Source organism: Dendrobium catenatum, unplaced genomic scaffold (genome assembly GCF_001605985.2).
Source record: "Dendrobium catenatum unplaced genomic scaffold, ASM160598v2 fragScaff_scaffold_621, whole genome shotgun sequence".
Taxonomy (NCBI): domain Eukaryota; kingdom Viridiplantae; phylum Streptophyta; class Magnoliopsida; order Asparagales; family Orchidaceae; genus Dendrobium; species Dendrobium catenatum.
The window spans coordinates 18,453,836-18,469,728 of record NW_021319083.1 but is presented as its reverse complement, the minus strand read 5'-3'; the positions used below and the strand labels follow the sequence as shown (position 1 = coordinate 18,469,728).

The 15,893-nt window shown below is 35.9% G+C and overlaps 2 protein-coding genes across 2 annotated transcripts in view; both read right to left on the bottom strand.

Annotated features, from left to right (window-relative positions):
- Positions 1 to 819: 819 nt before the first annotated feature.
- Positions 820 to 3,398, bottom strand: LOC110112336 (transcription factor bHLH95-like). Its single transcript, XM_020844532.1, has 3 exons — positions 3,093 to 3,398; positions 1,219 to 1,644; positions 820 to 915 (listed from the first exon to the last, which is right to left on the bottom strand). The coding sequence occupies exons 1-3, from the start codon at positions 3,396 to 3,398 to the stop codon at positions 820 to 822; spliced, it is 828 nt and encodes a 275-aa protein (XP_020700191.1).
- A 1,999-nt stretch (positions 3,399 to 5,397) lies between these two features.
- Positions 5,398 to 15,893, bottom strand: part of LOC110112319 (protein S-acyltransferase 8-like) — a 43,974-nt gene continuing 33,478 nt past the window's right edge. The window contains exon 5 of the mRNA XM_020844507.2: positions 5,398 to 6,238. Within this exon, the coding sequence (XP_020700166.1) occupies positions 5,696 to 6,238 (543 nt within the window). The 3' untranslated portion in view covers positions 5,398 to 5,695. The remainder of the gene's footprint in view (positions 6,239 to 15,893) is intronic.

The following is a 15,893-nucleotide window of genomic DNA, read 5'->3' as shown; positions in this document are numbered from 1 at the left end:
TAGTTTCCTACGCGATTTTTTCCGGCGGTGCAAAAACCGTCGTAAAGCCGCCGGTAGACAAAAAAACCGCCGGTTAATATAGGCTAACCGCCGGATTTCGGCATTTTTCCTGTAGTTAATGCTTTTGCTCCATTTTTTCTAGTTGAAACTCTCGCGCTCGGCTACTTGCAAGAACTCCTATATGGATTCACCTGTTTCTGATTGCAACTCAGAAGCTTGCAAAGCATCCCACCATACCCATCTGGCTCCGCCCACGCCCCGCACAACACCCGTGATCTGCACGTCCAACTAAAGTCCCACACCCATGCGTCTACTAGCGCCTCACCCATTCCTTCACATGCCACCTTGAGTAGTCCGACCAATGCCTAATCCCATGCTTCGCACTCACGCGACATGATTCTACTAGCACCGCCAATTGGCTATGATACCAATTTAACCGAAAACCCACACCTCTATTTATAACACTATCAAATAAGTAAGATACTCCAAAGAGACAGAATAAGTAAAAATGGACCAAAATATAACAATCTCCGCCATTGGTCCAATTTTACAAAGGTGAGGGGCAGCCTCTGATACCAATTTATTGGGTTTTTTTGGAGAATTCTTAGAGAAAAATGAGAGAGAGAGAGAGAGAGAGGGAGAGCTGTTGACTTTGGAGAAAATCCAACTTTTTTCAATTCTACTCAAAACTTACAAAAAATCAACACGTCTATTTATAACACTATCAAACAGGTAAGATGGACCAAAGAAAGAATAATTAAAAATGGATCAAAATACAACAAATATGAGCATAAAACATCTAGTAGTCATCCCTGAGGTTCATGAATAAAGCCAAGCAATCATCTCTCCAACTACTGATTTGTATGTCTCTTCAATCATCAATGTCTCAGGAAAATGATCCGATTCTCTTCTTACCTATACAATACAAAATTACAAACAAATCATCAATTCACTTCAAAAAAACTTACATATTTTTTTTAGTAATTTAACACTTTATGAAGGAAATTTTTTCTAAATAAAAAACATTAAAATATTAATATATTGGGAATATACTTTAAGATGAACCAACGCATTTATATTTATCTGACTCTCTCTAATTATGTTTTTAAACAGCTATTATTGATTTAATAATCCATCTCTTAAAAATTATTTTAGTTATAGCGAAATGAATTCTTAATGAAATAATAAAATATAAAAAAAAATGCAGAGGGTACTTACACGTGCATGCATCATGCACATGCTTCTGGAATAATTATCAGAGGAAAAATGAGCTGAAACCACCTCCACTTTATACTTATCAAGCAGGAAGAGCATTGAAGAGAGGAACCCTGCCTTCTTCACACAACAGATACTAATAAAAGCTTCTTCACCGGCCGCATTGAGCACCACATTAGGAGAAATCCAGGTCTGGAAGCAGACTGGAAGGCGAGGAACCACAGCAGCGGTCGCCGTCGCATTCCCGCTGCTGCTGTTCTTGCCCTGATCATCAGCCATGAAAGCCACTTTGCTTTCCAACGTAGCCGTTGCTGTCGGCGAGAGATCCACCATTAGCTGACGAAGCTTCTGCTTCTGGAGATTTTGTAGCGTTTGTTCAAGCGCTTTTATGTAGCTCACTGCTCCGTCCACTATGGTGGATTTATCTACCTATAGGATTGATTGGTCATTAGAGCTTGGATTAGCAAGGAGATTATTGATTAATTATGAAAACTTTACTTGGAGATTAATACGATAAAATGTTTTTTTTATGTATAATTAAACTATGCATGGATCTATTTAGAAAGTTTAGAATCTTAATAAATTGATGTATTTTGATAAATTAGAAAGAAAAATGTTATAAGGAACTGATGAAAAATGATGTGCCATTGATGGCAATTAATGAACTAAACTAATGGTGATTTATTGCGCAAGTTATATATTTGAATGAATTTGGACCCCCATCAATTACTTTGGTTAAGAGTTAAGATCATCAATGAGTAACGGTCGATCGCCTATATTTAATTTCCTCTTTAGGATTAAAATAATAATGGACAAAGTTGAAAATAAAATATACCAATATAAATTTAAAAAAAATATTTTAATTTGAATTTATTTAAAGGCTCATTTGATTGATCTATTTAAAATATATATTTTAAAAAATGATAAATTTGATGTATCGCTCATTTGATTTGGTCATTTGGATATACTTACAAATCAATCAAGGTCTGTAAATATCTTCAAAATCTCCATAAATTATATTATTATTATTATCATATGTGTGAATATAAAAAAATAAAAATCAAGTATTATTAAAAAAGCAAATAAAAAATAACTTTGTTGATTTGTCTAATTATAAAACCAATGGTTTCCAATTTATTCTCACCATATTTTTATTATTATAAATATTTTAATGATAATTAAATCATGAAATAAAAAAGAAGGATCTTAAGAAATTACTAAATTTGTCAAATTGCTTGTTTGGATGTGAATACTAGATTTTAGGATTCGTTTGAGATGACTACAACGTTTTATAAAGTTATTTATAAAGTTATTAAAAAAAAAAACTTTACTAATATGATTGCAGAAAGCAACTTGCTAACTTAAAAAAATTTTAATGACAATGAGAAGGCGGTAGTCAAATGAGATTGTGTGGTTGATGTCTTAAAATTAAAACAACTAAAAAGCTATCACAAATAGAAAAAAAATGTTTTGTTCTTTCATTGGATGGCATACAGAGGCAAATCAAAGTACTTTTTTTATGTACGTACCGGTGTTATGTATCGGGTGATGTGACACACTTTGATTTGCCTCTGGACAATCATGTGACCACGCATAATACTTTCTCCACAAATAGACCCTTAAGCTTTTCACATTCTCCTCTATGCTATAGCAAGCTCTTGAAGACTTCAATCCACAATTTTTTTTTTTTTACAAGCACAAAATGGGCAGTAAAGATCGATATAAAAATAGTTTTCCATGAATTTAATTTTAATCTAAGGAAATCAAATGAGCCCTTATAACTAATTTATACATTGCAAGCGTCCTGATTGAGTAATTTATTATAAAGAAAATGAAGAAGCATGAAATAAACATATAGAATCAATAAAGATAGCCACCTTAGATGGAAGGTCGGGGAGGAGTGCATGAAGATTACTAAACAAGTTTCTCATCTTCTTCCTCCTCTCCCTCTCTGTACATATATGCAACTCGCGATTTGACTCATCGTAAATTCGCAGGTCCTCAATGTTTTCTCCTCCACATTTAGAGCCGAGCAGTCTCTTCCCATCGCCATTCCGCTTTCGCTTCTCGCCGACACGAAGCTTCGAACTAGTTTTCATGGCGACCTCGCCACCACCTGTGTTGTCGGAGTTGGGGAAGGCCCAAGCGGCCTTCATATGAGCCTCTCCTTCTATGGGAGACATAGCGATGAGAGATATTGAGAGATGGATTTTGTTGGAGGAGGATGAAGGAAGAGAGGAAGAGCCTATGAGTTTTAAGAAGGTTAGGGTGGAACTGGAACAGACAAAAAATATTTCCTTCTAAGAAAACAAAATTATGAGAAATTTCGTATAGATTATTATATATTTGATTATGAGAAAGCCTAAAAGCCGTTATTGGCTCTAGAAATTTAAACGGGGAGTTGCAGTCCCACCGTGATATAATCACCACTGGCTTTGAGTTTTATTACGGATATAGCCGCCAGTCTGCTGTCAGTAGAGATTAGAAAAGATGGCCTTCTCGTAAATTTAGGAGAATTTGAGGGCATAACCCATTATTTTGTTTTCTTTTTTTATTTTGAGGTAATTTAAAAACTAATTGAGATTTCTTATTAAAAACCTATGCTATATGTTTTTAGATATTTTCAGATTTTTCGTGGCCAAAGGTTTTGGGCCCCACTATGAAAAACATAGTAATTAATAATTTTTATTAATTATGATTAAATTCCCTTAATTCTTAATATAATATATATATATATATATATATATATATATATGTACATCTATTAATTATATATTAAAAATATTTAAAAAGAAATTTAATAATTAACAATGAGTTGAATTAATTTTGAAAAAAATTAATGAACTGATTATATGATAAAAATACTAAAAAAGAAATATAATAATTATAAAATTCATTTTGATGAAATTTTAATCAATTATTCTTTCTTATATTTTGTGCTCTCTATTTATTTTTGTCTTAACTTATGTATCATCTTTATCTTGTCATTTAACTTCATCTCTCACGACTCTTATTAATGGATGAAATGAATTAAGAAGTGTGATTGGGTGGCTCTCAATAAAAGCATAGTTAAAACCCTAAACTATGTTTTACTGTTTAACACCGCATTTTTATTGTGCTTTTACTATTCATAGAGACAAAATCTAACGATTCTTTGTGTTTGATTTCCGCACGTAATAATCTCAAGGATAATTATTCTTTCATGACATCACATCATACTCTTTACTTGGAAAAAAAATAAAAAATATATAATATTTTAGTTTGGTCCTACTTCAAATTTTGAATAATCTATAGTTAATCGCTTCCTTATTTTGATATTCTACGTTAAAACTATAACGTTCATAATAGGAAGCTTTCAATTGTAACAAATGAGCTGCAGTATATGCTGTTTTTTTTTTTTTTACTTAAAGCTTTAATATCGGGATTATCAATATACGTAAATCCCCGAACTAAATAAAAAATTCTACAGATTTTCTTACAAACGTATTTACTATTTGATTCCAATCTGTTCTACGAGTAAATGTTTCTTCATAAATCATATCATAACATTTACTGGCAATTAATTTTGCTAATATTTATGCATAATTTATTTTGATCTGTTGGTTGAGAGCTTTTACTATCAATTAAGAAGTCTTGAGTTTAAATCTTGTGCATATGATATGTATGAATTTAATTTAATTGACCTAAATGTCCCAAAACAAATAATTAATTTTGCTAAATAATCTGAGTAATTAATTAATATTATGCTAAGGAATTAGGGCTATCGATCAAACTAGCAAATAGGATTGTTTATCACAAACATTCAAATTTATTGTTCTACAAAATTGTTGATACTTAATTCACTTATTTTCTTTTCCTAAATTATAAATACTCTTAATGAATTTCAGCCAGCATTAAAGCATATCCAATAGAGCTTCCCTATTTTTCCATTTTGAGACTTGAGAAAAACATTTATATAAAAATCAACTAAAAATCTCTTGAAGTCTCCCATTACAAGCAAATAATGTTAGGATTCCCAATAAAAATTTGGGTGATAGAATCGACCAGGGGAGTGGGAGCAGTAACAGGAATGGTCCAACTATGATCATTGATACCGAGCATTAGGGAGATCTAGTTTTGTATTTGAAGCAGATTACAACATCAAAGTTTTAATCTAATAGCTCTCCATCTACCACTTGAGCATGTCATCAAATGCAAGGCTAATAGCAGGGAAAAGAAGATTCTTTACAACATATGGTTTTGATTCACTACAACACAACAAACTGTAAACAACTAAAAAAATGCATAGGGGGGGGCAAAAATAATAAGCTACACAACTGTCTGAGAGATCCACATTTTGTAATTCACAGAAAGAATCATTCGACAGTTATAAAAGGATAATAAAATGAAACAATAGATTAGGTGCACTTATCTAACTATGATGGCTTTGGAATTCTTCATTCTTTACTCTAGATAATAACACAGTTCTGTTCACCATTCGTTATTTTCTTTCCCCTACTAATCTCTCTTTTTCGGTCACCAAACTGCCACTTCCAGCAACCGAAGTGTTCTTCGTGAAGATTTCAGGTGATATATCCCAGTTGCTGCTTCTCCTACCCCAGCTGGAATTTCTGGCATCAGTTCTTGTTATGGGAATCTCAGTTCCAGTGAAGGGGACCTGCCTATCCAACTCGGATACAACTTCTGACTCAGAAGCGGTTCCAGGCCTCCCACTATCATTTCTACGGTCAATCTCCTCGTCAAACTCCTGAATGCTTCGCCGCTGGGAGATCTTCAGCAGGTCCCCACCAATATCAAGATCATCTTCTACTTTTGAACGATGGTAGGTTCCAAAATCATCATCAGGTTCTGCAGGACGAGCATTCGGACTCGGTTTCGGAGCCTCTTCTTGCACGAAGGCACGGAAGTCATTCCTCGAGGGCTTAACTTTGGTGCAGAATACCTCCATGAAGTTGTTCAGGCAACCCCGGTCATACACATTGCGTCTACGGTCAGTTCTGTACCGGAAATTCTCATATGTGGTCTGAAGCACAAGAAGAATATTCAAGCTTTTTCGTCAAACTAATAGGGTGAAGGTAGGAAACGCAAGAAACATACACAATTTAACACATCATATTGCCATAATCCATTCAAGTATATAAGGTATAAAGATCCTATTGGTAAGATAAACATATGAAACAATTAAAATAATTAAATGCCAAATATAACATTTTTTTTTTCAAAATATCTTTAGCCACTATTCATGGGTTTTTTATCAAAACAACATGTTCTAAAGGTTGTAGGCGGCTTTTATTATTCTTTTTTACTACCTCAAGACTAACTTCAGAAACATGTAAAAGATTGTAGGCAGCTTCTACTAATAACAAGACCGACAAGTTCCTCATTTCAGTGATTGATGAGCTACTGGATAAGTTATGTGGTGTTCACCAAGATGGATATGAAGTCGAAATACCATCATATCAGGATGCGGGAGGAGGATATTCCAAAGACTATTTTTAGGACACATGAAAGGCATTATGAGTTCTTAGTGATGTTATTTGGGATCACCAACGTCCCTGCCACCTTCCAGTCGCTCATGAAAAGGGTGTTCATTATATATCTAAAGAAGTTTGTATTGATCTTCTTTGATGATATTGGTGTATAATTTGTTTAAATTAGTTGGGGTTTTAAGTTTAAGGGCATAACCTATATACTAAGGTTTGGCTTAGTTTAGTTAAATTTACTCTAATAAAAAAAGTTCTTGACACAAGCTTAGCACTGTTTACAAGAACATTAAATAATTTCATATTGGGAGAGGTTTAAAATCCAAAAAATCATTGTAGTGCCTTGACGCATCATTCACATCTAGGCTATGATGCACCGACACTCCGCTTAAAGAGGGTATGCAGTGTCGGACACAGACACGCGTCGGACACGGCATGGACACATGTCCGACACGGCATTGGAGTGTCGCAATTTAAAAAATTAAAATTAAAATCGGACACGCGTGTCCGGTTATTAAATGAGGTATCGCTAGGTAAATGCTCGGTACCGCTTAGTACATGCTCGGTACCGCTCAGTACATGCTCAGTACTGCTAGGTATATGCTCGATACGTCTCAGTACATGCTCGGTACTGCTCAATATATGCTCGATACCGCTAGGTACATGCTCGGTACTGCTAGGTACATGCTCAGTACCACTTGGTATCTTCCCATACAAATAACTTACGAACTTTAAAAACAAGCAGAACTTCAAAATTACTTAAAATAAAATTTTCGTATATTGTTGTATTAATGTTGTCTTATTATTGTGATATTTTGATTTTACTTCATATCAATTTAATTTGATGTACTAATAAGTATGATTGGTTTATTAGCAAAATGAGCTCTGCTACTGGGGGGAGTGGATTAGGTGAAGGTTCAAAAGAGCCATCTATCCACGCCGTGTCCGTGTCCTATATTTTTAAAAATTATTATATATTATATTAAAAATTTATTATGTCGTGTCCACACTGCACCCGTGTCCTATATTTTTAAAAATTGCCGTGCCATGTCGTGTCGTGTCCGTGTCGCCATGTTCATGTCGCTGCATCATAGCATCTAGGTTGATTTTATTCGATATTGTTTATTTGTTGTGTCAATCTTAACCTGATCAAGCTGGACCAATCATTTTTTACAAAAGATAAACCACAATCAAATCAAACTCAAACATAACATAGCCACAATGATGACATATTTTCAGTTTTGTAAGATCTTTGGCTTTATCATTCTGCAAAACCTTTAATTTCAGCTTCACCAGGTGAAGAAGCTTATCAATACAAAGTAAAGAAATTGAAAAGACTGAAATCATTAATGACTTGACACAGGTAAAAGGAAGTTAATAAAATAAAGAAGATGTCATATGAAATTTTAAAAAGAGAGAGAATTTAGAGTTATTCATTTATTAACTACAAATGGTAGATTGAGAAATGTTATATTAGAAAGATGGAGAGTAGTGCATAATGAGGATAAGAACTGAAAAATAGATTCAAGTTCCTTGAAAACATATAACATAGAATAGAAAATCAACCAATAAGATGCATGAATAAAATTAAAGCAAAAAATTTTAAGGAGAAAGGACCAACGTAACTTGTCTAGAAGTTGCGCAAAACAATTTACACAAAATATAAATATTAATTAATGCAGTACTTAATAGGAATGAATGGATAATGAGAATCCAAAAAGCTGGACGAAATAGTTAGGACAAGGTAAATGATGATGATGAACCATTCAAAGACTACTTAACATGCCAAAAATTTTATTATTCAAGAAAGAGGTGAATGGTCAAAGGGACCAGGTATGCTTTTATTTGTATGGCTTTTACAAGGTTTTAAAAAAAAAAAGGTAATGGAATATCAATCTTAGGTGAACAAAAGAGTAATTAGAGGGAAGAAGGTTGTAGAGAATTTGGGAACCATGATGGCATATCAAGTAAGGATAATTGTATGTCAGAATGAACAGATGAGTGTTGGATCAATGGATTATGAAAGGCTATATCATGCAAGTCCGATACAGTTGCATCTTGTTTGCTGATAGTATACCATTTTTTTCCTTTTCAGCCTTAGAATCTTCTTGATATGTTACATAAAAGTCTTTAGAAACCTTAAAGGATTTTTTAGCCTCCACGTTTGACATACCACAACCCTGGTTGATCAAAGGAAACCAAATAATAGACCGTATGGCATAAAAATTTATTTGTTTTAGGGAAGTTTTCCTGCTTTTAAATAACCCACAAAAGGCTTCCTTCAAAACCATGGCTAAACTTCCCAGGCTTTCACTACTTGGCTATCATAAGGTGAAGGCACTTCGTCATATATTTCAAGCCTAGAATAAAATTGGTTTTCATAACGATTTTTTAAAATAAAGATCTGAACCACAAAATCAAGTAACACCAAAATCGTAATTCAACCTCTTATAAGCCCACACTATCCAGCTAAAAAGAATAAAAATACTAATGAAAAACAGAGCAATACCAACAGTGCGTCTGGAAACTGATTTGATTGAATCAATTCTAAAATTGTTAATTACATTTTCTATGCAGTTAAATAAGTATCTGGATGTTTATACCACTATGTATTGAAATAACATTATAAATACCAAGAAGTGCCTCAATCGTATAAATAGAGCCAGGTCTTGAGAAATATAAAGCTAATGACAAATTAAGTGGTTTTGGGTCAGTACAAACCAAACTTTCTATATCTTGATCAAATTTCACATTAAACATTAGAAATTTGTGGAAAATTGATGGACTAGCCGATTTGATTAGGAGGGAAGTAGGAAAGTTTTCTAATCAAGAGAGAACTATTTATGAAGGTTCTTAATCAAGGGGGAATTGTTTAGAAAAACTTTTAATTATAATTTGGAGGGAATTATTAGGGCAAGAGATCTAATTTGAATACAAAATCTAAGAGTAAATTATTTAGGGAAAGGGAGGAGGAATCAAGATGGAATTGTTTGGGAAAGTTTTAATTACAATTGGGAGGGAATTATTTAGGACAAAAGATGTAATTTGAATTCAAATATGAGAGAAAAATGGTGTTGATTTGAGAGGGAATTAGGAGAGCCTATTTAAGGCTAACAATAGGGTAATTTCAGGATTCAGTTTTGAGAGTTTTCTGAATTTAGTTTATTCTTAGGTTATTGGGCTCTAGCCGGCGGCTAGGGATTTGGGAGAGCCGGATCATCCTCTCCAATTGAAGATCCAATTGTATCTTGCATTTCTCTTTATAACTCTTTCAATAAAAATTATTTTTGGGCATTCTTTTTCCCAAATTTTCATGTTTTACCTGCTAATTTTTGTGAAAAGTGCATCCACTTCCTATCAATTTGTTATCAGAGCCTAGATTCAAGTACATATGGCGGGAAGAAAGGTAGAAATGTTGAAAACGTAGACCGGACAATTGAAATATGATTTTGTAGAAAAGATTCAAGTTTTGAAAAGCAATTTTCATCCATCCATGAGAAGATCGGTGAGAAATTTGCCATCATGGAGGAGATGATAAATAAGCTATTTGAGGTCTAAACCAAACCTACAACATCGGAGGTGAGAGCATCGTTTACCGAACAAGGAAATGAGAGAAACCCTTGTGGGCTCCGAAAATTCGGCCCTGGCCTTCGCCCGCTATGCTTTTTCTTTTTCGGGGGATTTTTAACGGAATTAAGTTCCGGGATAAATTTTGGAAGGCAGATAAGTTTGTAGATAAGACACTACCCAAAGATTTCGCCATCATTTTGTGAGGACTTTATGATCTGAGTTCTGGTTTCCTATAGGCGCAAGCCCCTATAGTTAATTACCCCTCCCGATCACGAGAGAGAACTTTCGATTAAGGCTAGTCGTCAATCAGATACGTAGAAGAGATATGTGTTATCTAACATATAGTAGCATCATGGGTTTGAGCATTGAAGAGCTTAGAAATGATTGAGAATTTGAAATTTTGATATTTAAAATTGAAAATTTCACCATCTTACACTTAAAGCGGATGATAGGGGAATGGATGATGGACCCGATCAAGATCCCATGATTCTGTCATCCCGGGCAATCATGGTCCCTGGTCTACTTAGTCATAAGAGGTAGTCGATCCAACCTGACAGAATGATCCTTGTCGACAGCCATGGGTTGCTTCATCCAAGGGGACCTTGTAAACTTTGGATGAATGCTTGTCTACGAGGACAAATTTGAATCTACCTTAGCTAACAGAGGGCTTTGTGCCATATCGATCATGTCCTATTGATTCATATCTCAAAAATTTAATGTCATTAAGGAACGTATTAGCTCTGGCCATAACCGGTATTACGTGGTGCCATTTGGTGGCAAAACCACTCGGTTCATAGGGCCCTGGGTCATAGCAATTTATCATGCGGTGCCATTTGGCGGCAAAAACGCCGGTCAGAGGACACGTACCATGTTCATACTGGCAGGAGATTGTTTGAGAATGGATCCTAATGATATTTTTTACTAAGAATTTGGCTCTATGTGAGCTGAAGTAATTTTAATATTTGTCCACCCGACAAACTGTTGTGGAGGGTGGATGAATTTTGCTTTAAGTGTTTGAAATGGAATTTAAATTTTTAAATATCTTTGGATTTTGGAATTTTGATATGTTTGGATTTTCGGTTATTTGAATGATATTTGAAAATATTTGTGAACCCCTCCCGTTGAGATTTTCATTCAACATAGTCATCATCGGGGTGACTTTGAGGTCATTTTCATTTGTGGATGAACCTTGTCAACTTTATTGAGCCATCGATAGAGGATCGGATTTCGTAGGCTTTATGCCTTTTTTTTGTGAATTTTTTGTATTGAAGGCCTTGAAGGCCTAATATAAATGTATAAAAAAAATATCCCGATCGGCCTCGTGACCGTATATTTATTTAATGGTTCAAGCCGTGTCGACTTCTACCTACTTGCATAGAATGATCGGGCTCGAACTTGGGTTTATTACTCATCCGCGCAGCATGGGGTGACTTTGAGGTCATTTTCATTTGTGGATGAACCTTGTCAACTTTATTGAGCCATCGATAGAGGATCGAATTTCGTAGGCTTTATGTCTTTTTTTGTAAATTTTTTGTATTGAAGGCCTTGAAGGCCTAATATAAATGTATAAAAAAAATATCCCGATCGGCCTCGTGACCGTATATTTATTTAATGGTTCAAGCCGTGTCGACTTCTACCTACTTGCATAGAATGATCGGGCTCGAACTGGGTTTATTTACTCATCCGCGCAGCATTCCTAGACGTCACGTGCGTTCCTACAACACGCTCGTCGGGGCCGATGCGGGTATTTGGGGGCATTTTACAGTTATTTGCTGAACCTTGTCGACTCCTATTTACCTGCTTAGAAGGATCATGTCAAATTTATTGACCCGCGCAGCATCCCTGGACGTCACGTGTTCCTACAACACACTCGTCGAGGCCCATGCATGTGAATGATTTTATCGATGAATCTTTCTTATAAAGGGTCTTAAAGGCCTAATATGAATGTATAAAATAAATATCCCAGTCAACCTCATGACCGCATATTTATTTAATGGTTCCAACCATGTCGAGAAGGATAAGGTTCGAACTTAGATTCATCATTTAGCCCGCGCAGCATCCCTAGACGTCACGTGTGTACCAATAACACGCTCGCCAGGGCACATATGCGTGTTTGGGATTGCATTTACCCCTTGTGTACCTATTTATGTACAAACTATGGTGCATGTGCGAGTGTATTTTGGACATTTGATAGATCTTCTTTCTGCTACGATAACTTTTAGAGATTCATATTTTTGTTTACTGCATCTCATCTGCCTCCATTTACAAATGATTGATGTATTTAACTGTCATTGGATGGAGTTGATTACAGGGATACTATCATGTTCTTTGCTACAACAACTTGTAGGTGCTTTACATTTACATTTACTACTATCACTTGTAGATGAACAATATTTATGGTAGTTCTTTTGCGTTGTGCCTCTTTTATGATGTTCATCGGTTACTGCTTGTAGGCACATTGTGCGTTGCTCAGTGTTGGCCCCAAAATACTACAATGATCACTTCCTTTATGTTTGTAGTCGATATGAATGCATGCTTACCACAATATTGTCACAGGTGGTATGGATAATCATTATAGGCTTCTATGCTTATCATGCCCATCGCAGAGACATTGCTAGATCTCCAATTTTGTTCATGAGCATACCACTGCACTACTCGTGGATGAATTGTTTCATGCATTTGAGAATATTGACCTCATTTTACATTTGCATATTGTAAGTGCGGTCCAACATTTCACAGTTCAACTCACAGTTCTTATTCCTTATCATTCAAGTTCCAAGTTCAAACTTCTTATGCTTATTAACGTTCACTCAAATAATACAGAGCTTTAATCAATATTTGTATTCCAATCAATGTGACGATCCATTGATATCTTACTTGTTGCATGTCTCCTTTGTTGATGTTTGACATTCCTTGGTGAATGATTTTATACATGACTAGACTCTTATAATGGCTTGTAAGAGTTCTGCATTTCAAACATTTCACAATTGCTTGCGAATGACATGTTGTATGCATATATATGTACATGGGAAACTGGTCGTCATTGTGATGTGTTCATTGTTGTTGATTGTAGAGATTATTGAATTTCTCTCTCATGACTTATGTGAACGTTAGATGTCAATTTCCATCTTTTGTAGTCAGCTTGTAGTATGTTCACAATCAAATTATATATCCCAAGTAGTTATTTGTAAATGATCGTATCAAGTACATTACAAATCTTCTCGCATCATGCCATTACTTGTGAGTGAAATGGAGAAATTCTAGTTGCCATGAGTCATTATTACAAATGCCCATAAATGTTCATTTGAGCTCTTTGATTTTTTTTTTTACTTAGCATTCCATATCTCCGATTCTCCACATACGTTTATTGATTCAAAGCTTGGTTCAATGTTTGCAAGTCTCTTGCCATCATTATATGAATTCAAACCGGGACATTTGTACAGTTTATTTTAAATTCAATTATTGTCCTTCGTATTTGCTCGAATTCAAGTCCAAGTCTAAAGTTCCTTACTGTCCAAATAAGTCCCATGTTGTCCAAATTTTGTTCAAGTCCTTGTAGTCCAACTCAAGTCTTTGCTTGAGTTCAAATGTTCAAGTTCCACTCCAAATTGTTCAGTTCAAATTCATTATGCAAGTCCAAATCTTGCAAATTCAAGTTCTTGTAGTCTTTGTTGAGTTTAAGTCCAAGCAATCTTTTTTTTAAGTTTAAGTTTACTCAAGTAATTTTAGTCCAATCAAGTTGAAATCCGAGTTCATTTTTTTTGTTCAAGTCCTTGTTTGCTTCGGTTTGAATTTCGACAACCTCCCGGCATCTCCCTCGTTTAGGAGAAAAACTAAGAGGCAACCTTCCCCTCGTCGCTACTTGAGCGCTTCAGCTAGGTGTTAAATGACACAACGGTTGTATTTTTTTTAATCCCCGCCCGCTACATGAGCGTTTAAGGGTCTTTAGGTTCGTATTTAAAAGAGCACAATTTTCTTTCCCCCCTCTACACTACATGAGCATTTGGAGGTACTTATTTTTTTCGCCCCCCTCGTGCTACATGGGCACTCCGGGGATTACCCATCTCGTCGCAAGCGCCGCACAGGCTTCCCTTCCTACTATGCTACGTGAGTGCGTATGGGATTTGCCGGCTCGTCGCAAGCCTCGAGAGCAGGATTTTTGAGTTAAGAATTTTATACCTTTGCAAGTGTGGCGGGGTGACGGCGAAGTGGACAAAATCACTTTTTTTTTAAAACCTCTCCTTTCTTTTTTTTTTTTACAAACACACAAAATATATATTTAGGAAAAGTAATAAAGATATTAATGCTAATACTAATGATATTAATAATAATAATTAAATAATAATTATAAGTAATAATAAAAATAAAGCAAAATAAAATCACATGTATACCTAATAACTAAGGGGTCGGATGGAGGCTGGAATCGAAGAGGGCAACAATGGTTTGAGCTGCGATTTTGAGGCTTAGTGGGGTCGAATAGAGGGAGGAGGAGGCTTGCGACTAGATTCAAACAACGAGAAGGGAAAGGAGCTTGGACGGGTTCGGCCTGAGGGATTCGGCTGCAGGTAGAGGAAGAGGTTGATTGGCATCAGGGCTAGAGTAGGTCTTCGGCTTGGCAAGGTAAGAGGCGAATATGTAGGAACTCTCTCTCTCTCTCTCTCTCTCTTTCTCTCTCTCTCTCTCTCTCTCTCTCTCGATCGAATGGATCGTGTATGGCTAGAACAGAGGGGGCGACGAAATTTGGCCTGGGTTTGCGGCTTCCTACAGTTGGATCGAGTGGGGGATGGGTCGAATGATTGCAGGGGTTCGAAGGATTAGAGGAATGGGAAGAAAGGTCCGGTTGCAATGTTTAAAATTGCGTAATCGAGTATTGAGGCATTTTTCGTTCGTGAGGCAAGACGTAATAAGCCTCCAGGAGTTTTGAGGCGTAAGCTTCAAAATCAAAAAATTACATAAACATAAAATGGTAAATTTGGTATATTAGTATATACCAAATTTATATGAAGTGAAATCAAAATATCCCAATAATAAGACAACATGAATACAACAATATACCGGTATGCTGGGGGTCCAGTGGGCGCTGCCCCCTGGCGAGATTCGACCTGATTTTGAAGTTATGCTTGTTTTTAAAGTTCGTAAGTTGTTTGTATGGAAAGATACCGAGCATGTACTGAGCGGTACTGAGCATATACCTACCGGTACCGAGTATGTACCTAGCGATATCGAGCATGTACTAAGAGGTACCGAGCATGTACCTAACGATACCGAGCATGTACTGCATGGTACTGAGCATGTACATTAGCTTTTTTTTAAAAAAATAATTTAGAGGCGAATGCCTCTCAACCGTGAGGCGAGGTGCGCCTCAGTAAACTTGAGGCGTACGCCTCATATCCTGAACTCGTTGCGTGGGCTTTGAGGTTTAAAGGGCCTAAATTGCGCTAAGGCACGCCTCTCATTGCGCAATTTTAAACCTTGTCCGGTTGTAGTGAAGGAGGCGGCTAAAGCTTCGGACAAGAGTTCCGATCGGAGAAGAGGTTACTGGAGTGGGAAGGTTTCGCGTGGAAAGAGCAGCCGAAGGCTCCATTTGCTCTGGTATTTAACGACGATCGCGAGGTCCGATCGAGG